General features: G+C 41.1%; 1 protein-coding gene across 3 annotated transcripts in view; it reads right to left on the bottom strand.

The window, feature by feature from the left end:
* Nucleotides 1-24,140, bottom strand: part of ADCY8 (adenylate cyclase 8) — a 364,716-nt gene that overhangs the window by 30,409 nt on the left and 310,167 nt on the right. For all 3 annotated transcript variants that reach the window (XM_077271241.1, XM_077271242.1, XM_077271243.1), the window contains 2 exons: nucleotides 15,180-15,338; nucleotides 10,920-11,066 (listed from right to left, as the gene is read on the bottom strand). In XM_077271241.1, the coding sequence (XP_077127356.1) occupies nucleotides 10,920-11,066; nucleotides 15,180-15,338 (306 nt within the window). The remainder of the gene's footprint in view (nucleotides 1-10,919; nucleotides 11,067-15,179; nucleotides 15,339-24,140) is intronic.

Below are 24,140 nucleotides of genomic sequence, written 5' to 3' on the forward strand. Positions count from 1 at the left end.
TTGATGGTATCGGCCGATACTTTCCGATACCGATACTTTCCGATATCGGAAGGTATCGCTCAACACTAGTGAAGACTCTCGTTTTTCTGGAAGTCCACTGGACATTCTCAAAAAGTTAGCAAATATGGTTGGCCTTTGTTTGGTCACTGCCCTGTGTGATATGCCCTCTTGATGTCCCTTGCTGTCCAAAGGTTTTTCCTGGTTCTAATATAATACATAACAATTTTAGTTTATACAAAACAGAAAACAGCACAAGTTGTTTCTCCTCATAATTTATCCAAAAATATTTCATCCAGTGTGAATATACAATTGCAGACATGCAATTCCATAGACTGAGCAGGAGAGCAAAGACACTGACTGACGATGAGGGAAACACACCTAAGGAGACATTTCGGGAGACCTTCCCTTTCTCTGAGGTTTCAACAACACCATGGAGATGTGCCAACTCTTCCAGGAGTCTTGGAGGTCTCTTCTTTTTCTGAAAGCCTACTGAAAGATTTACCGAGAGATGGCAAAGTATGCTATAAAGTGGTCGGATTTTGGTTGACGCCCTCTGTAGTTCATTCCTTGCATATCCCCTTCTTTTCTATACGTTTGGGCAAAAGTGTGGGATTGAGGGTAAAATGTCTATGTGTGCAGTCCATCATCACAGCAACTGTGCTCCCTTCAGTAGTGAGGGGTTTCGGCCTAACTGCACATCTCTAAGGCCAGCGTTCGATGGCTAGAGACCCTTCAATTCTACTTACATAAACTGCGTAAAATATAACAGGAGGACTATCCATTTAATGCACATCAATATTCTGAATTTCAATGACCTGGTTTTTGAGAATGCAAGCAGCTCGGGTACACTGTTTATGCGCCCATATGCCAATCTCAGGGCATGTTGTTTTCTATTTGGAACAAATTAAGATGCAAAATATTTAGAAATTAATAAAAATCTTTTTATTTCTCTGAAGTTTCAATCACAGCCACTTGCATTTCTCCTCCAGTTACTGAGCGGTCCATCTGCTACACTTCTGAAAATCAGGCAGCTAAGGTCACTCGAATATGTTACAGATGGCACCGAAATCTAACTAAATACATTAACACATGTCACATAAAAACTCATATTATCCACTGTGCTTCATATCTCATGTGCAAAGAGGTCAAAACACACAACACGGGCACATCAAAGACACCCTACTATAAGTGACCCTGATCATAGCACAGCGGACTGCTTCTGGGCAGCAAACTACATGGCACCTTCATGTATTTGTGAGTTTATGAAGGAGTTTAAGAAAATCTATCCTTTCCTTTTACGGCAGTTATCAGTATTATAGTAGTTATATTCTTGCACATAGGAGCAGTATTATAGTAGTTATATTCTTGTACATAGGGGCAGTATTATAGTAGTTATATTCTTGCACATAGGAGCAGTATTATAGTAGTTATATTCATGTACATAGGGGCAGTATTATAGTAGTTATATTCTTGTACATAGGGACAGTATTATAGTAGTTATATTCTTGTACATAGGAGCAGTATTATAGTAGTTATATTCCTGTACATAGGAGCAGTATTATAGTAGTTATATTCTTGTACATAGGGAGCAGTATTATAGTAGTTATATTCTTGTACATAGGGGCAGTATTAAAGTAGTTATATTCTTGTACATAGGGAGCAGTATTATAGTAGTTATATTCTTGTACATAGGAGCAGTATTATAGTAGTTATATTCTTGTACATAGGGGCAGTATTAAAGTAGTTATATTCTTGTACATAGGGAGCAGTATTATAGTAGTTATATTCTTGTACATAGGGAGCAGTATTATAGTAGTTATATTCCTGTACATAGGAGCAGTATTATAGGAGTTATATTCTTGTACATAGGAGCAGTATTATAGTGGTTATATTCTTGTACATAGGGGCAGTATTAAAGTAGTTATATTCTTGTACATAGGGAGCAGTATTATAGTAGTTATATTCTTGTACATAGGAGCAGTATTATAGTAGTTATATTCTTGTAGATAGGGGCAGTAATATAGTAGTTATATTCTTGCACATAGGAGCAGTATTATAGTAGTTATATTCTTGCACATAGGATCAGTATTATAGTAGTTATATTCCTGTACATAGGAGCAGTATTATAGGAGTTATATTCTTGTACATAGGGGCAGTATTATAGTAGTTATATTCTTGTACACAGAGGCAGTATTATAGTAGTTATATTCTTGTACATAGGGGCAGTGTTATAGTAGCTATATTCTTGTACATAGGAGCAGTATTATAGTAGTTATATTCTTGTACATAGGGGCAGTATTATAGTAGTTATATTCTTGTACATAGGAGCAGTATTATAGTAGTTATATTCTTGTACATAGGAGCAGTATTATAGGAGTTATATTCTTGTACATAGGGGGCAGTATTATAGTAGTTATATTCTTGTACACAGAGGCAGTATTATAGTAGTTATATTCTATACATAGGGGCAGTATTATAGTAGTTATATTCTTGTACATAGGAGCAGTATTATAGTAGTTATATTCTTGCACATAGGAGCAGTATTATAGTAGTTAAATTCTTGTACATAGGGGCAGTATTATAGTAGTTATATTCTTGTACATAGGAGCAGTATTATAGTAGTTATATTCTTGTACATAGGAGCACTACTATAGTAGTTATATTCTTGTACATAGGAGCAGTATTATAGTAGTTATATTCTTGTACATAGGGGGCAGTATTATAGTAGTTATATTCTTGTACATAGGGGCAGTATTATAGTAGTTATATTCTTGTACACAGAGGCAGTATTATAGTAGTTATATTCTTGTACATAGGAGGCAGTATTATAGTAGCTATATTCTCTTACATAGGAGCAGTATTATAGGAGTTATATTCTTGTACATAGGAGCAGTATCATAGTAGTTATATTTTTGTACATAGGAGCAGTATTATAGTAGTTATATTCTTGTACATAGGAGCAGTATTATAGTAGTTATATTCTTGTATATAGGAGCAGTATTATAGTAGTTATATTCTTGTACATGGGAGCAGTATTATAGTAGTTATATTCTTGTAAATATGAGCAATATTATGGTAGTTATATTCTTGTACATAGGGGCAGTATTATAGTAGTTATATTCTTGTACATAGGGGCAGTATTATAGTAGTTATATTCTTGTACATAGGGAGCAGTATTATAGTAGTTATATTCTTGTACATAGGGGCAGTATTATAGTAGTTATATTCTTGTACATAGGGGCAGTATTATAGTAGTTATATTCTTGTACATAGGGGCAGTATTACAGTAGTTATATTCTTGTACATAGGGGCAGTATTATAGTAGTTATATTCTTGTACATAGGGGCAGTATTATAGGAGTTATATTCTTGTACATAGGGGCAATATTATAGTAGTTATATTCTTGTACATAGGGGCAGTATTATAGGAGTTATATTCTTGTACATAGGAGCAGTATTATAGTAGTTATTTTCTTGTAAATAGGGGCAGTATTATAGTAGATATTTTCTTGTACATAGGCGCAGTATTACATTAGTTATTTTCTTGTACATAGGGGCAGTATTATAGTAGTTATATCCTTGTACATAGGAGCAGTATTATAGCAGTTATATTCTTGTAAATGGGAGCAGTATTATAGTAGCTATATTCCTGTTCATAGGAGCAGTATTATAGTGGTTATATTCTTGCACATAGGAGCACTATTATAGTAGTTATATTCTTGTACATAGGGGCAGTATTATAGTAGTTATATTCTTGTACATAGGGGAAGTATTATAGTAGTTATATACTTGTACATAGGAGCAGTACTATAGTAGTTATATTCTTGTACATATGGGCAGTATTATAGTAGTTATATTCCTGTACATAGGAGCAGTATTATAGTAGCTATATTCTTGTACACAGGAGCAGTATTATAGGAGTTATATTCTTGTACATAGGAGCAGTATTATAGTAGTTATATTCTTGTACATACGAGCAGTACTATAGTAGTTATATTCTTGTACATAGGAGCAGTATTATAGTAGATATATTCTTGTACATAGGAGCAGTATTATAGTAGTTATATTCTTGTACATAGGGGCAGTATTATAGTAGTTATATTCTTGTACATAGGGAGCAGTATTATAGTAGTTATATTCTTGTACATAGGGGCAGTATTATAGTAGTTATATTCTTGTACATAGGGGCAGTATTATAGTAGTTATATTCTTGTACATAGGGGCAGTATTACAGTAGTTATATTCTTGTACATAGGGGCAGTATTATAGTAGTTATATTCTTGTACATAGGGGCAGTATTATAGGAGTTATATTCTTGTACATAGGGGCAATATTATAGTAGTTATATTCTTGTACATAGGGGCAGTATTATAGGAGTTATATTCTTGTACATAGGAGCAGTATTATAGTAGTTATTTTCTTGTAAATAGGGGCAGTATTATAGTAGATATTTTCTTGTACATAGGCGCAGTATTACATTAGTTATTTTCTTGTACATAGGGGCAGTATTATAGTAGTTATATCCTTGTACATAGGAGCAGTATTATAGCAGTTATATTCTTGTAAATGGGAGCAGTATTATAGTAGCTATATTCCTGTTCATAGGAGCAGTATTATAGTGGTTATATTCTTGCACATAGGAGCACTATTATAGTAGTTATATTCTTGTACATAGGGGCAGTATTATAGTAGTTATATTCTTGTACATAGGGGAAGTATTATAGTAGTTATATACTTGTACATAGGAGCAGTACTATAGTAGTTATATTCTTGTACATATGGGCAGTATTATAGTAGTTATATTCCTGTACATAGGAGCAGTATTATAGTAGCTATATTCTTGTACACAGGAGCAGTATTATAGGAGTTATATTCTTGTACATAGGAGCAGTATTATAGTAGTTATATTCTTGTACATACGAGCAGTACTATAGTAGTTATATTCTTGTACATAGGAGCAGTATTATAGTAGATATATTCTTGTACATAGGAGCAGTATTATAGTAGTTATATTCTTGTACATAGGGGCAGTATTATAGTAGTTATATTCTTGTACATAGGGGCAGTTGTTGTGAATTTGGATTCTGGGCTCCCCCGGTGGCTACTGGTGGAATTGAACTGGTGTTTTCATCTTCTCTGTTCACCTGTTCCCATCAAGATGTGGGAGTCGCTATATAACCTTGCTGCTCTGTTAGTTGCTTGCCGGTCAACAATGTTATCAGAAGCCTCTCTGTGCTTGTTCCTGCTCCTAGACAACTACTAGATAAGTTGGACTCTTGTCCATGTTTGTTTTTGCATTTTTGTTCCAGTTCACAGCTGTAGTTTCGTTACTGTGTCTGGAAAGCTCTTGTGAACAGGAATTGCCACTCTGGTGTTATGAGTTAATGCCAGAGTTTTAAAGTAATTTCTGGATGGTGTTTTGATAGGGTTTTCAGCTGACCATGAAAGTGTCCTTTCTGTCTTCTGCTATGTAGTAAGTGGACCTCAAATTTGCTAAACCTATTTTCATACTACGTTTGTTGTTTCATCTTAATTCACCGCCAATACATGTGGGGGGCCTCTGTCTCCTTTCGGGGTATTTCTCTAGAGGTGAGCTAGGACTAATATTTTCCTCTGCTAGCATTATTTAGTCCTCCGGCTGGTGCTGGGCATCTAGAATCAACGTAGGCATGCTACCCGGCCACTGCTAGTTGTGCGTTAGGTTTAGTTCATGGTCAGCTCAGTTCCCATCTTCCAAGAGCTAGTTCCTATATATGCTGATGCTATGTTCTCTTGCCATTGAGAACATGACAGTTTGACCGGCCCACTAAAGGGTTAAAATCCTTGGCTGAGAAAGGAGAGAAATAAGAAGTCTGCTGTGAATTTTTTTTTTTTTTCTCCTTCTAATCTTTGAATGGCTCTGTGTCCACCTGTTTGTAATGGATCTTCAGAGTGTAACTGCAGGTTTGAATAATCTCGCCACGAAGGTACAAAATTTGCAAGACTTTGTTTGTCATGCACCTGTATCTGAGCCGAGAATTCCTTTGCCGGAATTTTTCTCGGGGAATAGATCTGGGTTTCAGAATTTTCGAAATAATTGCAAATTATTTTTGTCCCTGAAATTTCGCTCTGCCGGAGACCCTGCACAGCAGGTCAGGATTGTGATTTCCTTGCTCCGGGGCGACCCTCAAGACTGGGCTTTTTCATTGACACCAGGGGATCCTGCGTTGCTCAATGTGGATGCGTTTTTTCTGGTCTTGGGGTTGCTTTATGACGAACCTCATTTGGAGCTTCAGGCAGAAAAAACTTTGATGTCCCTATCTCAGGGGCAAGATGAAGCGGAAATTTACTGTCAAAGATTCCGTAAATGGTCTGTGCTTACTCAGTGGAATGAGTGCGCCCTGGCGGCGACTTTCAGAGAGGGTCTCTCTGATGCCATTAAGGATGTTATGGTGGGGTTCCCTGTGCCTGCGGGTCTGAATGAGTCCATGACAATGGCTATTCAGATCGATAGGCGTTTGCGGGAGCGCAAACCAGTGCACCATCTGGCGGTGTCCACTGAGAAGTCGCCAGAGAGTATGCAGTGTGATAGAATTCTGTCCCGAAGCGAGCGGCAGAATTTTAGACGGAAAAATGGGTTGTGTTTCTATTGTGGTGATTCTACTCATGTTATATCAGCATGCTCTAAGCGCACTAAAAAGCTTGATAAATCTGTTTCCATTTGCACCTTACCGTCTAAGTTTATTCTATCTGTGACCCTGATTTGCTCTTTGTCAGCTATTACCACGGACGCCTATGTCGACTCTGGCGCCGCTTTGAGTCTTATGGATTGGTCCTTTGCCAAACGCTGTGGGTATGATTTAGAGCCTTTGGAGACTCTTATTCCTCTGAAGGGGATTGACTCCACCCCATTGGCTAATAATAAACCACAATACTGGACACAAGTAACTATGCGTATTAATCCGGATCACCAGGAGATTATTCGCTTTCTGGTGCTGTATAATCTACATGATGATTTGGTGCTAGGATTGCCTTGGCTGCAATCTCACAACCCAGTCCTCGACTGGAGAGCTATGTCTGTGTTGAGCTGGGGATGTAAGGGGGCTCATGGGGATGTACCTGTGGTTTCCATTTCATCATCTATTCCCTCTGAAATTCCTGAGTTCCTGTCTGACTATCGTGACGTCTTTGAAGAATCCAAGCTTGGTTCATTACCTCCGCACCGAGAGTGCGATTGTGCCATAGATTTAATCCCGGGTAGTAAATACCCAAAGGGTCGTTTATTTAATCTGTCTGTGCCTGAACATGCTGCTATGCGAGAATATATAAAGGAGTCCTTGGAAAAGGGACATATTCGTCCATCGTCATCTCCCTTAGGAGCCGGTTTTTTCTTTGTGTCAAAAAAAGACGGCTCTTTGAGACCATGTATCGATTATCGGCTTTTGAATAAAATCACTGTAAAATATCAATACCCATTGCCGTTGCTGACTGATTTGTTTGCTCGCATAAAGAGGGCCACTTTGAGTATTTAGTGATGCCTTTTGGTCTTTCAAATGCTCCGTCAGTTTTCCAGTCCTTTATGCATGATATTTTTCGCGATTATTTGGATAAATTTATGATTGTGTATCTGGATGATATTCTGATTTTTTCGGATGACTGGGACTCTCATGTCCAGCAAGTCAGGAGGGTTTTCCAGGTTTTGCGGTCTAATTCTTTGTGTGTGAAGGGTTCTAAGTGTGTTTTTGGGGTACAGAGGATTTCCTTTTTGGGATATATTTTTTCTCCCTCTTCCATTGAAATGGATCCTGTCAAGGTTCAAGCTATTTGTGATTGGACGCAGCCCTCTTCTCTTAAGAGTCTTCAGAAATTTTTGGGCTTTGCTAACTTTTATCGTCGATTTATTGCTGGTTTTTCGGATATTGCTAAGCCATTGACCGATTTGACTAAGAAGGGTGCTGATGTTGCTGATTGGTCCCCTGACGCTGTGGAGGCCTTTCGGGAGCTTAAGCGCCGTTTTTCCTCTGCCCCTGTGTTGCGTCAGCCTGATGTTGCTCTACCTTTTCAGGTTGAGGTCGACGCTTCTGAGATCGGAGCTGGGGCAGTGTTGTCGCAGAAAAGTTCTGACTGCTCCGTGATGAGGCCTTGTGCCTTCTTTTCCCGTAAATTTTCGCCCGCTGAGCGGAATTATGATGTTGGGAATCGGGAGCTTTTGGCCATGAAGTGGGCTTTTGAGGAGTGGCGCCATTGGCTTGAGGGGGCCAGACATCAGGTGGTGGTATTGACTGACCACAAAAACTTGATTTATCTTGAGACCGCCAGGCGCCTGAATCCTAGACAGGCGCGCTGGTCATTATTTTTCTCTCGGTTTAATTTTGTGGTGTCATACCTACCGGGTTCTAAGAATGTTAAGGCGGATGCCCTTTCTAGGAGTTTTGAGCCTGACTCGCCTGGTAACTCTGAGCCCACAGGTATCCTTAAGGATGGAGTGGTATTGTCAGCCGTTTCTCCAGACCTGCGGCGGGCCTTGCAGGAGTTTCAGGCGGATAGACCGGATCGTTGCCCACCTGATAAACTGTTTGTTCCTGATGATTGGACCAGTAGAGTCATCTCTGAGGTTCATTCTTCTGCGTTGGCAGGTCATCCTGGCATTTTTGGTACCAGGGATTTGGTGGCAAGGTCCTTCTGGTGGCCTTCCCTGTCACGAGATGTGCGAGGCTTTGTGCAGTCTTGTGACGTTTGTGCTCGGGCCAAGCCTTGTTGCTCTCGGGCTAGTGGATTATTGTTGCCCTTGCCTATTCCTAAGAGGCCTTGGACGCACATCTCGATGGATTTTATTTCAGATCTGCCTGTTTCTCAGAAGATGTCTGTCATCTGGGTGGTGTGTGACCGTTTCTCTAAGATGGTCCATTTGGTTCCTCTGCCCAAGTTGCCTTCTTCTTCCGAGTTGGTTCCTCTGTTTTTTCAAAATGTTGTTCGTTTGCATGGTATTCCTGAGAATATCATTTCTGACAGAGGGACCCAATTCGTGTCTAGATTTTGGCGGGCATTCTGTGCTAGGATGGGCATAGATTTATCTTTTTCGTCCGCTTTCCATCCTCAGACGAATGGCCAGACCGAGCGGACTAATCAGACCCTGGAGACATATCTGAGGTGTTTTGTGTCTGCTGACCAGGATGATTGGGTTGCTTTTTTGCCATTGGCAGAGTTCGCTCTCAATAATCGGGCCAGCTCTGCCACTTTGGTGTCCCCGTTTTTCTGTAATTCGGGGTTTCATCCTCGATTTTCCTCTGGTCAGGTGGAATCTTCGGATTGTCCTGGAGTGGATGCTGTGGTGGAGAGATTGCATCAGATCTGGGGGCAGGTGGTGGACAATTTGACGTTGTCCCAGGAGAAGACTCAGCTTTTTGCCAACCGCCACCGTCGTGTTGGTCCTCGGCTTTGTGTTGGGGATTTGGTGTGGTTGTCTTCTCGTTTTGTCCCTATGAGGGTCTCTTCTCCTAAGTTTAAGCCTCGGTTCATCGGCCCGTATAAGATATTGGAGATTCTTAACCCTGTTTCCTTCCGTTTGGACCTCCCTGCATCCTTTTCTATTCATAACGTTTTTCATCGGTCATTATTGCGCAGGTATGAGGTACCGGTTGTGCCTTCCGTTGAGCCTCCTGCTCCGGTGTTGGTTGAGGGTGAGTTGGAGTACGTTGTGGAGAAAATCTTAGACTCTCGTGTTTCCAGACGGAGACTCCAGTATCTGGTCAAGTGGAAGGGATACGGCCAGGAGGATAATTCTTGGGTGAATGCATCTGATGTTCATGCCTCTGATCTGGTTCGTGCCTTTCATAGGGCCCATCCTGATCGCCCTGGTGGTTCTGGTGAGGGTTCGGTGCCCCCTCCTTGAGGGGGGGGTACTGTTGTGAATTTGGATTCTGGGCTCCCCCGGTGGCTACTGGTGGAATTGAACTGGTGTTTTCATCTTCTCTGTTCACCTGTTCCCATCAAGATGTGGGAGTCGCTATATAACCTTGCTGCTCTGTTAGTTGCTTGCCGGTCAACAATGTTATCAGAAGCCTCTCTGTGCTTGTTCCTGCTCCTAGACAACTACTAGATAAGTTGGACTCTTGTCCATGTTTGTTTTTGCATTTTTGTTCCAGTTCACAGCTGTAGTTTCGTTACTGTGTCTGGAAAGCTCTTGTGAACAGGAATTGCCACTCTGGTGTTATGAGTTAATGCCAGAGTTTTAAAGTAATTTCTGGATGGTGTTTTGATAGGGTTTTCAGCTGACCATGAAAGTGTCCTTTCTGTCTTCTGCTATGTAGTAAGTGGACCTCAAATTTGCTAAACCTATTTTCATACTACGTTTGTTGTTTCATCTTAATTCACCGCCAATACATGTGGGGGGCCTCTGTCTCCTTTCGGGGTATTTCTCTAGAGGTGAGCTAGGACTAATATTTTCCTCTGCTAGCATTATTTAGTCCTCCGGCTGGTGCTGGGCATCTAGAATCAACGTAGGCATGCTACCCGGCCACTGCTAGTTGTGCGTTAGGTTTAGTTCATGGTCAGCTCAGTTCCCATCTTCCAAGAGCTAGTTCCTATATATGCTGATGCTATGTTCTCTTGCCATTGAGAACATGACAGGCAGTATTATAGTAGTTATATTCTTGTACATAGGGGCAGTATTATAGTAGTTATATTCTTGTACATAGGGGCAGTATTACAGTAGTTATATTCTTGTACATAGGGGCAGTATTATAGTAGTTATATTCTTGTACATAGGGGCAGTATTATAGGAGTTATATTCTTGTACATAGGATCGGTATTATAGAACTTTATATTCTTGTACATAGGGGCAGTATTATAGTAGTTACATTCTTGTAGACAAGAGTAACATTTTTTTACTTATAGTCTAGGGGGCAGGAAATGAACAGCAAATATAAGAATGCTATTTACCTCATCAAAGTCAGCAATTATCTCATTCAGTAGACGCAGACACTCTACACCCTGGTTATTCATTTCCGTTTGTGAATAAAAATCAGCAAATCCAGGGATTGAAGCAAACATGACTCCAACAGCATCGTAGGACTGGGAATACAGCTCCTAAAGGAAGAGAGGAAAAAGCAACATTGAAGATGGTCACTCCACTGTTGGTAAAATATGCCTTTGCACAATGGATTAATTTCACTTTTGTATAGACGAATGGATGGTTTTGAATTTATTTTCAGAATTTAAAGGAGTTTTCTCATCTTCTTTTCTTCCGAAGCACACAGCTCCTATGCCTCTCAGGTTCCTTTTTGCCAGGGGCCAGTGTGCTCCTGAAGATTGATAGTTCGATGCTCTCACATGCTACTAGCAGAGACAGCTTTTCCTCGGCAGCGTGGGAGAAATGCAGGAACTGACTACTAACGGCAAGGATTGGAAAAACTCTGATCCCAGATGTTTAACCCTTTTTGTTCGTTAACCATCGGCTCCTTCCTTCTCGATCGCGAAGGCGGATGGTTTTATTATGTGAGCCTAATAAAGATCCTCAAAGCTGCCCTAACAAATGGCCGTGTATTTTTACATGCAGAACCTATAATTAAATGCTATCTAGATACTTTACATTATATTAGAATTTTAAAAAATCCCATCACGGAACTAATTAATGTTGAAAACCAATATCTTACAATTAAAAAAAAGTAAGGGAAACAATTAGAAAAATACAGATTTTTCTTTAAAAAATTTTGTGAATAAAATATATTGAATATTCTGGATAAATGCCTGTTATAGGGCCTGTCTCTTACTTAGTTTTAGTCTCATTAATTAAATAAAATACTGTAAAACATACTGTAAATGTTTTTTTTTCTAAAACGTTTCTAAACACAAATGTATTTCTTTACTGTCTGCGCATCATGATGAGAAATGTCAAGTTATTACAGCGTTGACGGAGTAATAAGCTGGCAAATAATTTAGCCGGGAGTGACGAGGCATTTTCATACACTGGGTATAATATTGGCATCCTGTCTTATCTAGGATTTCAGGATTACAATAGAGCCATCATAATATACTCTAATGATAAAAAGATGACTCTGCTCATTCTGTCCCAGTCTGTACAGCAAAGGTGACAAGATACAGAAGACAGGAACTATCAGCCTGTTCTGACTGCTCTAGTTCATACTAGTGTCAACAGTCCAGAATTTGTTTGCATTTTCTCAAATTTTCAGCAAAAGACTTGACAAATTAAGGCGTGTATGTTTTGATTCAAAAGGGTGGGTTTTAATTAAACTCCACCCAAAAATAGGTGGAGAAATCCAGTTTTGGCGGTGAGGTTTAATTAAACCCCACCCAAAGGTAGGCATTTTCCTCCAGTTTTGGCCATTCCCAGGTACTCCTGAAACAGTTATATTCTTACCATCGGGGGACCATTTTCTCTAGTAATATAAAAACTTGATATATTTAATTTTTTTAAATAAAAAGCTGCAATAAAAACTTACTAAAAAAAACCCCATCGATATGATGTAATCTTTCGATGATAAGTTCCCTTTAATGTGAGAAGGTCGCTATGATTGCTCATAGTATAGGAGGAGGTAATGGGACCAGTACGGAGTGTATCCTATATGGACTGCACCCCGGTGGTGTCCGCGGACGTGGAAGGGTCCTGCTTTGTACTCGCCATATATCCTCTCTCCTGCACTGAAATTAGGTTTTATTGTTTTTTCGATTGTGAAGCAGCCTCGGTGATCACAAAAGAGGGTAATGGATTGTAATAGTGAAGCTTCCGCCTGCACTCAGCCCGCGACCAACATTTCCGAAGATTATTTACTGCATTTACTGCAAGAGGAAACTGAAGAAAAGCCTCTTTCTATAGAGCACTGAACAATATACAATCCCTTGAAATTAGAATCGATGAACGGTAAACGCTCAAGCTCTTATCTAAGTGACAGAGCATGGAGTTTCTCAGAGAACTGGATGTCCTGATCTTATAAAAAAAAAACTACCCGAACCATATGCAAAAAGCTTCCACTAAAAGGAGAAATAATTAAAAAAAATACAAAAAAATATTAAAACGACTCATCAAAATTTATTTTTTCCCATCATTTTCATTTCTGTGACAACCTAAGTGCCATAGAAAGGCTCCCGGGATGGTTTTCAGTTTATTAGTACTCCTCTTTCCCTGATCATGCACTGCATACTGGGTGTTTAGGGTGTTTCACTCCAGCTAAGAAAGATGTCATCACAAAATGACCCATTTTTTAAATCAGAGGTTTTCTTACGTTTATTTAAAAAAAAATTGCATTTTTTATATTTAATCAGCATTAAAAATAAAAATTAGAAATCTTTCAAATCTCACAACGGCCATTGGAGATTTTTTAGACTTTGATTTTCTGTTGTTTTATTAAATTCACATGAACATTAGCTGCACTTAGCAGATTCTGACACTATTCTTTTGTATAGGAGCATCTAATGAGCGGGTGCAGAGGTCATAGAGAAGGAAAGGGGAAAAACTCAGGAAAAAAAAAACAATTAGTATATACTCTTTAGTATGTAAATAATAATAGTATATGCAAATAACAGAGTATGTGGTTAACAATATTTTGATCAAAAAGCATAAAAGCCATCTCAATGCGACAGACAAGGTGTTCCCAGGCGGGCTGGTCCTATCCTGTCTCTAGTATTTAAGCCTTACCCTGTGTCAACTGACCTTAAAGTGGGCAGAGCAGGACGAAGGTGTGGTCAGCCACCCGTACATGACGAGCTCTATAGATGAAATGCTTAGCTAAGAAAGGGGAAGCCATGCCCCTGTTCGTAGAAAGTGCAAGAAATTACAGTAAAACCAAAGAAATGAGCTGGAGCATAAGTTGGTATAAAGGCAATGAGTAAGAGCACATTCACACTGTGGCAATTTCACTGATAAAACTAAAAAGAAAATAAATTAAAATAAACACAAATCCTCTAGTCAGTGTGACCATGTTCTAACACTTATTTATTTGAAATAGGCCATATGCTCATACTGTTTTTTTTTTCTTGAGATTTGTCTGTGAAATGGCCACAGTGTGAACGTGCTCCTACACATTTCACATATATCAGCCTATGCTCCGGCTCATTTCTTTGGTTTTATTGTAGTTTTTTTTGTACTTTGTACAAACAGTAGCATGGCATGTCTGAGCTAAGCATTTTATCTATATAGATAAAGTAAGGTTTTAATGCTAGGAACTGGATAGGACCATCGAAACAGGGTACACCTTGTCGCGGTGGGATGACTTTTATGCTTTTTGATAAAAATAGTGTTAACCAAGTACTCTATATTATTTATATGTGCTATTACTATTTATTTACTATAGGATATATTCTCATTTTGCTTTTTTTACTTGGGTTTTGTCTGTGAAGCGAACACTGTGAAAATGTGGTTTTCACACAGTGCACGTATACCACCTTATGATCCGGCTCATTTCCTTGGTTTTGGAAAGAAAGAGTAGCAGGGTGAGCTGTTACTTTGTGTGTGTTCTCGGCAATATACACGGTGTTACCTGTCATTGTAAGTCTGTCTGTGATGATAAGGAAACTGCTGTAAAATCTTCCTGAAAGGACAGGAAGTATGAGTCTAACAAAGTCCCAGTGTGAAAATTGCAAGATTACTTTTTTTTTTTTTTTAATAAATTTTTTTTAAATGCATATAATATAAAAACCTGTCATAAACAATCGGTCATTTTTGGATGATAACATCCCTTTAAATTCAGCAGAGAACCCCTAGTCTAACAGAGCCTTATCAATGTCTATGGAAACAGGTACACTGAGCTAAACAACCCCTGGAATAGTAATGGCCAGGCTTGTTGTGGGAGAGACCACTGGACTAATGGAGTGTAGGAACCTAACTTACTCGTAGGCTGGCCAAAAAGACTAAAGGTTCATAAAGCAGTGAAGGGCCTCCTCAAGTCAAAATAGTAGCAAACATGGGGGGTACATGTCCAAATCCAAACATGGATGGCTACAAGGTAGTAAGAGCATTTTAAGCAGGGGAGGGTTTACACTAGAGCTTAAGGCTCCTCTGGGGAGGAGGGAACCTGAGGCAGAACCGAAAGGAGCCATCTTTTTTATTTCTGCTTCTAGCCCCCTTTTTATTCTATCTGAGATGGAATCGTGATTTTGGCATTAGAAAGTCAAATGTATCAATCTATCCGACTTACAGAAAAATACAATTAAACATCGTTTTAAAAAGCAATTTACGACACAAACCTCATTATCTCGGTCTTTCTCCAAAAAATGACGAGCCACATGACTCGGAAGAATGTTCCTCAGCATGTTCTCATTATGCTCCCTCAATTCTGTCATTTCATTGATTTCTTCTTTGGCTTGAACCCGCCACAAAAAATCTAGCCGTGCAGTATATTCTAGCTGCAAGAAAGAAATCATAGGGAAAAAAAAAATCAGTTTCTCTAATTATAAAATGCCAGACATATTGAGGGACATTTATCAAAGCGTTTTTCATCCAGATGTTGAACAATTTGTAACATTTCCTTGTCGTAAGTCAGCGCATAACATTTATCAGTGTTTTAAACCATTTTAACTTCTTCACCCCGATGCCATTTTCGTTTTTTCCTCCCCTTCTTCCAAGAGCCATAACTTTTTCATTTTTCCATCAATATGTCGGCATGAGGACTTGTTTTTTGCGGGATGAGCTGTACTTTTGAACGTTGAAATTGATTTTAACATATTGTGTACTAGAAATTGGGAAAAACAATCTAAGTATGGTGAAATTGCATAAAAAAGTGCAACTCCACAATTGTTTTTTGGTTTTTTTACTTACCATGATCACTATACACTCACTGGCCACTTTATTAGGTACACCATGCTAGTAACGGGTTGGACCCCTTTTGCCTTCAGAACTGCCTCAATTCTTCGTGGCATAGATTCAACAAGGTGCTGGAAGCATTCCTCAGAGATTTTGGTCCATATTGACATGATGGCATCACACAGTTGCCGCAGATTTGTCGGCTGCACATCCCTGATGCGAATCTCCCGTTCCACCACATCCCAAAGATTTCATGTTGTTTATGCCAAATTCTGACCCTACCATCCGAATGTCGCAGCAGAAATCGAGACTCATCAGACCAAGCAACGTTTTTCCAATCTTCTATGTTATGGTTCTCAATGGCAAGAGAACATAGCCCAGCATACATAGGAACTAGCTCTTGGAAGGATGGAAACTTAAACTGACCATGAACTAAACCTGCCGCACAACTAACAGTAGCCGGGTAGCGTAGCCTGCGTTTTATCCCTAGACGCCCAGCGCCGGCCGGAGGACTAACTAATCCTGGCAGAGGAAAATATAGTCCTGGCTCACCTCTAGAGAAATTTCCCCGAAAGGCAGACAGAGGCCCCCACATATATTGGCGGTGATTTAAGATGAAAATGACAAACGTAGTATGAAAATAGGTTTAGCAAAATCGAGGTCCGCTTACTAGATAGCAGGAAGACAGAAAGGGTACTTTCATGGTCAGCTGAAAACCCTATCAATACACCATCCTGAAATTACTTTAAGACTCTAGTATTAACTCATAACATCAGAGTGGCAATTTCAGATCACAAGAGCTTTCCAGACACAGAAACGAAACTGCAGCTGTGAACTGGAACAAAATGCAAAAAACAAACAAGGACAAAAGTCCGACTTAGCTGGAAGTTGTCTGGTAGCAGGAACATGCACAGAAAGGCTTCTGATTACAATGTTGACCGGCATGGAAGTGACAGAGGAGCAAGGTTAAATAGCGACTCCCACATCCTGATGGGAACAGGTGAACAGAGGGGATGATGCACACAAGTTCAATTCCACCAGTGGCCACCGGGGGAGCCCAAAATCCAATTTCACAACAGTACCCCCCCCTCAAGGAGGGGGCACCGAACCCTCACCAGAACCACCAGGGCGATCAGGATGAGCCCTATGAAAGGCACGGACCAGATCGGAGGCATGAACATCAGAGGCAGTCACCCAAGAATTATCCTCCTGACCGTATCCCTTCCATTTGACCAGATACTGGAGTTTCCGTCTGGAAGCACGGGAGTCCAAGATTTTTTCCACAACGTACTCCAACTCGCCCTCAACCAACACCGGAGCAGGAGGCTCAACGGAAGGCACAACCGGTACCTCATACCTGCGCAACAATGACCGATGAAAAACATTATGAATAGAAAAAGATGCAGGGAGGTCCAAACGGAAGGACACAGGGTTAAGAATCTCCAATATCTTGTACGGGCCGATGAACCGAGGCTTAAACTTAGGAGAAGAAACCCTCATAGGGACAAAACGAGAAGACAACCACACCAAGTCCCCGACACAAAGCCGAGGACCAACCCGACGCCGGCGGTTGGCAAAAAGCTGAGTCTTCTCCTGGGACAACTTCAAATTGTCCACCACCTGCCCCCAAATCTGATGCAACCTCTCCACCACAGCATCCACTCCAGGACAATCCGAAGATTCCACCTGACCGGAGGAAAATCGAGGATGAAACCCCGAATTACAGAAAAAAGGAGACACCAAGGTGGCAGAGCTGGCCCGATTATTGAGGGCAAACTCCGCTAAAGGCAAAAAAGCAACCCAATCATCCTGATCTGCAGACACAAAACACCTCAAATATGTCTCCAAAGTCTGATTCGTCCGCTCGGTCTGGCCATTAGTCTGAGGATGGAAAGCAGACGAGAAAGACAAATCTATGCCCATCCTAGCACAGAATGCCCGCCAAAATCTAGACACGAATTGGGTTCCTCTGTCAGAAACGATATTCTCCGGAATACCATGCAAACGAACCACATTTTGAAAAAACAGAGGAACCAACTCGGAAGAAGAAGGCAACTTAGGCAGGGGAACCAAATGGACCATCTTAGAGAAACGGTCACACACCACCCAGATGACAGACATCTTCTGAGAAACAGGAAGATCCGAAATAAAATCCATCGAGATGTGCGTCCAAGGCCTCTTCGGGATAGGCAAGGGCAACAACAATCCACTAGCCCGAGAACAACAAGGCTTGGCCCGAGCACAAACGTCACAAGACTGCACAAAGCCTCGTACATCTCGTGACAGGGAAGGCCACCAGAAGGACCTTGCCACCAAATCCCTGGTACCAAAGATTCCAGGATGACCTGCCAACGCAGAAGAATGAACCTCAGAAATGACTTTACTGGTCCAATCATCAGGAACAAACAGTCTACCAGGTGGGCAACGATCAGGTCTATCCGCCTGAAAATCCTGCAAGGCCCGCCGCAGGTCTGGAGAAACGGCAGACAATATCACTCCATCCTTAAGGATACCTGTAGGTTCAGAATTACCAGGGGAGTCAGGCTCAAAACTCCTAGAAAGGGCATCCGCCTTAACATTCTTAGAACCCGGTAGGTATGACACCACAAAATTAAACCGAGAGAAAAACAACGACCAGCGCGCCTGTCTAGGATTCAGGCGTCTGGCGGACTCAAGATAAATTAAATTTTTGTGGTCGGTCAATACCACCACCTGATGTCTAGCCCCCTCAAGCCAATGATGCCACTCCTCAAAAGCCCACTTCATGGCCAAAAGCTCCCGATTCCCAATATCATAATTCCGCTCGGCGGGCGAAAATTTACGAGAAAAAAAAAGCACAAGGTTTCATCACGGAGCAGTCGGAACTTCTTTGCGACAAAACCGCCCCAGCTCCGATTTCAGAAGCGTCGACCTCAACCTGAAAAGGAAGAGCAACATCAGGCTGACGCAACACAGGGGCGGAAGAAAAGCGGCGCTTAAGCTCCCGAAAGGCCTCCACAGCAGCAGGGGACCAATCAGCAACATCAGCACCCTTCTTAGTCAAATCAGTCAATGGTTTAACAACATCAGAAAAACCAGCAATAAATCGACGATAAAAGTTAGCAAAGCCCAAAAATTTCTGAAGACTCTTAAGAGAAGAGGGTTGCGTCCAATCACAAATAGCCCGAACCTTGACAGGATCCATCTCGATGGAAGAGGGGGAAAAAATGTATCCCAAGAAGGAAATCTTTTGAACCCCAAAAACGCACTTAGAACCCTTCACACACAAGGAATTAGACCGCAAAACCTGAAAAACCCTCCTGACCTGCTGGACATGAGAGTCCCAGTCATCCGAAAAAATCAGAATGTCATCCAGATACACGATCATAAATTTATCCAAATAATCACGGAAAATGTCATGCATAAAGGACTGAAAGACTGAAGGGGCATTTGAAAGGCCAAAAGGCATCACCAAATACTCAAAGTGGCCCTCGGGCGTATTAAATGCGGTTTTCCACTCATCCCCCTGCTTAATTCGCACCAAATTATACGCCCCACGGAGATCTATCTTAGAGAACCACTTGGCCCCCTTTATGCGAGCAAACAAATCAGTCAGCAGTGGCAACGGATATTGATATTTAACCGTGATTTTATTCAAAAGCCGATAATCAATACACGGCCTCAAAGAGCCATCTTTCTTAGACACAAAGAAAAAACCGGCTCCTAAGGGAGATGACGAAGGACGAATATGTCCCTTTTCCAAGGACTCCTTTATATATTCTCGCATAGCAGCATGTTCAGGCACAGACAGATTAAATAAACGACCCTTAGGGTATTTACTACCCGGAATCAAATCTATGGCACAATCGCACTCCCGGTGCGGAGGTAATGAACCAAGCTTAGGTTCTTCAAAAACGTCACGATAGTCAGACAAGAATTCAGGAATCTCAGAGGGAATAGATGACGAAATGGAAACCAAAGGTACGTCCCCATGCATCCCCTTACATCCCCAGCTTAACACAGACATAGCGTTCCAGTCGAGGACTGGGTTATGAGATTGCAGCCATGGCAATCCAAGCACCAACACATCATGTAGATTATACAGCACAAGAAAGCGAATAATCTCCTGATGATCCGGATTAATTCGCATAGTTACTTGTGTCCAGTATTGTGGTTTATTACTAGCCAATGGGGTGGAGTCAATCCCCTTCAGAGGTATAGGAGTTTCAAGAGGCTCTAAATCATACCCACAGCGTTTGGCAAAGGACCAATCCATAAGACTCAAAGCGGCGCCAGAGTCGACATAGGCATCCGCGGTAATAGATGATAAAGAACAAATCAGGGTCACAGATAGAATAAACTTAGACTGAAAAGTGCCAATTGAAACTGACTTATCAAGCTTCTTAGTACGCTTAGAGCATGCTGATATAACATGAGTTGAATCACCACAATAAAAGCACAACCCATTTTTTCGTCTAAAATTCTGCCGTTCGCTTCTGGACAGAATTCTATCACATTGCATATTCTCTGGCGTCTTCTCAGTAGACACCGCCAAATGGTGCACAGGTTTGCGCTCCCGCAGACGTCTATCGATCTGGATAGCCATTGTCATGGACTCATTCAGACCCGCAGGCACAGGGAACCCCACCATAACATCCTTAACGGCATCAGAGAGACCCTCTCTGAAATTCGCCGCCAGGGCGCACTCATTCCACTGAGTAAGCACAGACCATTTACGGAATTTTTGGCAGTATATTTCAACTTCATCTTGCCCCTGAGATAGGGACATCAAGGCTTTTTCCGCCTGAAGCTCTAAATGAGGTTCCTCATAAAGCAACCCCAAGGCCAGAAAAAACGCATCCACATTGAGCAACGCAGGATCCCCTGGAGCCAATGCAAAAGCCCAATCTTGAGGGTCGCCCCGGAGCAAGGAAATCACAATCCTGACCTGCTGAGCAGGATCTCCAGCAGAGCGAGATTTCAGGGACAAAAACAACTTGCAATTATTTTTGAAATTTTGAAAGCAAGATCTATTCCCCGAGAAAAATTCAGGCAAAGGAATTCTAGGTTCAGATATAGGAACATGAACAACAAAATCTTGTAAATTTTGAACTTTCGTGGTGAGATTATTCAAACCTGCAGCTAAACTCTGAATATCCATTTTAAACAGGTGAACACAGAGCCATTCCAGGATTAGAAGGAGAGAGAGAGAGGAAGGCTGCAATATAGGCAGACTTGCAAGTGATTCAATTGAAAGCACACTCAGAACTGAAGGGAAAAAAAAAAAAAAAAAAAAAAATTTTTCAGCAGACTTCTTTTTTCTCTCCTTTCTCTGCTAATTAATTTAACCCTTTGTGGGCCGGTCAAACTGTTATGGTTCTCAATGGCAAGAGAACATAGCCCAGCATACATAGGAACTAGCTCTTGGAAGGATGGAAACTTAAACTGACCATGAACTAAACCTGCCGCACAACTAACAGTAGCCGGGTAGCGTAGCCTGCGTTTTATCCCTAGACGCCCAGCGCCGGCCGGAGGACTAACTAATCCTGGCAGAGGAAAATATAGTCCTGGCTCACCTCTAGAGAAATTTCCCCGAAAGGCAGACAGAGGCCCCCACATATATTGGCGGTGATTTAAGATGAAAATGACAAACGTAGTATGAAAATAGGTTTAGCAAAATCGAGGTCCGCTTACTAGATAGCAGGAAGACAGAAAGGGTACTTTCATGGTCAGCTGAAAACCCTATCAATACACCATCCTGAAATTACTTTAAGACTCTAGTATTAACTCATAACATCAGAGTGGCAATTTCAGATCACAAGAGCTTTCCAGACACAGAAACGAAACTGCAGCTGTGAACTGGAACAAAATGCAAAAAACAAACAAGGACAAAAGTCCGACTTAGCTGGAAGTTGTCTGGTAGCAGGAACATGCACAGAAAGGCTTCTGATTACAATGTTGACCGGCATGGAAGTGACAGAGGAGCAAGGTTAAATAGCGACTCCCACATCCTGATGGGAACAGGTGAACAGAGGGGATGATGCACACAAGTTCAATTCCACCAGTGGCCACCGGGGGAGCCCAAAATCCAATTTCACAACACTTCTACTGTCCAATTTCGATGAGCTTGTGCAAATTGTAGCCTCAGTTTCCTGTTCTTAGCTGAAAGGAGTGGTACCCGGTGTGGTCTTCTGCTGCTGTAGCCCATCTGCCTCAAAGTTCGACGCACTGTGCGTTCAGAGATGCTCTTAGGCCTACCTTGGTTGTAACGGGTGGCGATTTGAGTCACTGTTGCCTTTCTATCAGCTTGAACCAGTCTGCCCATTCTCCTCTGACCTCTGGCATCAACAAGGCATTTCCGCCCACAGAACTGCCGCTCACTGGATTTTTTTTCTTTTTCGGACCATTCTCTGTAAACCCTAGAGATGGTTGTGCGTGAAAATCCCAGTAGATCAGCAGTTTCTGAAATACTCAGACCAGCCCTTCTGGCACCAACAACCATGCCACGTTCAAAGGCACTCAAATCCCCTTTCTTCCCCATACTGATGCTCGGTTTGAACTGCAGGAGATTGTCTTGACCATGTACAGGTGTACCTAATAAAGTGGCCAGTGAGTGTATGGTAAAAGTGACCTGACAGTTAGTACAAATTCACAGATACCAAACATGCATAGTTTATTTTTAATTTAATTGGTGAAAGAAAAAACTCAATATTTGAGTTAAAAAAAATGCTTTTGCTTTTGTCAACATTTTCCGAGACCCATAGTATTTTCATTTTTCCGGATCTGGGGCAGTTTGAAGTCCTAGTTTTTTGCCTTGAGCTGATGTTTTATTGATACCATTTTGGGGTAGATACGATGTTTTGATCTCCTCTTATTGCAATGTTGCGGCTGCCCAAAAAACTTAATTTTGGAGTTTCAATTTTTTTTCTCGCTTCGAAATGTACCAATCGGATTAATTTAATTTATTTTTTGACTAATTGGAAATTTCTGAATTTTTTTTTAGCAGATCGCTGCTGTTTTGCCGTTTCGATGGAACTTTTTGTTTCTACCTCAATTCTCTGATCTAACCAAATGCGTTTCCGCTGTAGTTGCCAGCCGGCATTATTTTTAGCTTGGCTGCAATTAACAATTTGTCAGTGGGTCTCCGAGTAATTGTTCCCACTCGCAGCAGACGGATCGGCTTTTTGCTTTGTTTTGCGTGTAATTTTTTACATTTATATGAAATTATCTGATATTTTTCTCTTAAAAAATAACAATTAACCATTCACTATCCTTCAGACATGAAACCATAAAAGAGCAAATTGGGTAACAATGGGCACAAATAACGAGAATGTAAAAATACTAAGGTTAAAAGGTATTTGTTATAGTATTGATTTTATTTTATCTATTTTTTATATTTCAGTGTTTTTTTTCCTGACTTCTCTATATGGAGCACAGATGTCAACGTGTCCCACCCCCTGCTCAATGCAGGATTCACTAAACCATCTCAGACAGATGTCTCTCCAGCCTCTGTTTGAAGACTTCCATTGATGGACAACTCACCACCTCTCAGGGCCGCCTGTTCCACTCATTGATCACCTTCACTGTCAAAATGTTTTTTCTAATATCTAATCTGTATCTTCTCCCTTTCAGTTTCATCCCATTGCTTCTCGTGTTTCCGTGTGCAAATGAGTATAATGATGACCCCTCTACACTGTGACAACCCTTCAGATATTTGTAAACAGCTATTAAGTCTCCTCTTAGCCTTCTTTTTTGCAAGCTAAACATTCCCAAATCCTTTAACCATTCCTCGTAGGACATACTTCGCTGTCTAGTCACCATCCTGGTAGCTCTTCTCTGAACTTGCTCCAGTTTTTCAATGTCTTTTTTAAAATGTTGTGCCCAGAACTGGACACAGTATTCCAGATGAGGCCTGGCCAAGGAGGAGTAGAGGGGGATCATTACTTCACGTGATCTAGACTCTATGCTTCTCCTATTACATCCTAAAACTGTGTTTGCCTTTTTTGCTGCTGTATCACACTGTTGACTCATGTGCAGTCTGCGATCTATTAGTATAAGAGTAAAAAAGGGGAGAAGCCAGCGCTGCTTATGGTCAGAACGCAAAACATAAAGTGCACATGCACATATTGATTTCTAACTGTATTTAAAAAATGACACATTTAGCAAACACTTGATCAATTCTTTGAGCCACCCCGCCACGTCAAGGCATTCTCATAATGGGGCAGTCCTACTCTACGTTTTTTATATTTGCTGTGCCATTACGACCTCTAAAAAGCAAGACCACATTAAATGCAAGCTGTACCTGAAGCATTTCTGAATCACTCCCATGGCGCCAGAAAGGGCAAGCCCTGATAAAGGTTGACCAGGTCTGGACATAGACATTTCAGGTCCAACCTCCACACTGCCTAACCAGCACCACAGATGAA

Source organism: Ranitomeya variabilis, chromosome 6 (assembly GCF_051348905.1).
Source record: "Ranitomeya variabilis isolate aRanVar5 chromosome 6, aRanVar5.hap1, whole genome shotgun sequence".
Lineage (NCBI taxonomy): Eukaryota > Metazoa > Chordata > Amphibia > Anura > Dendrobatidae > Ranitomeya > Ranitomeya variabilis.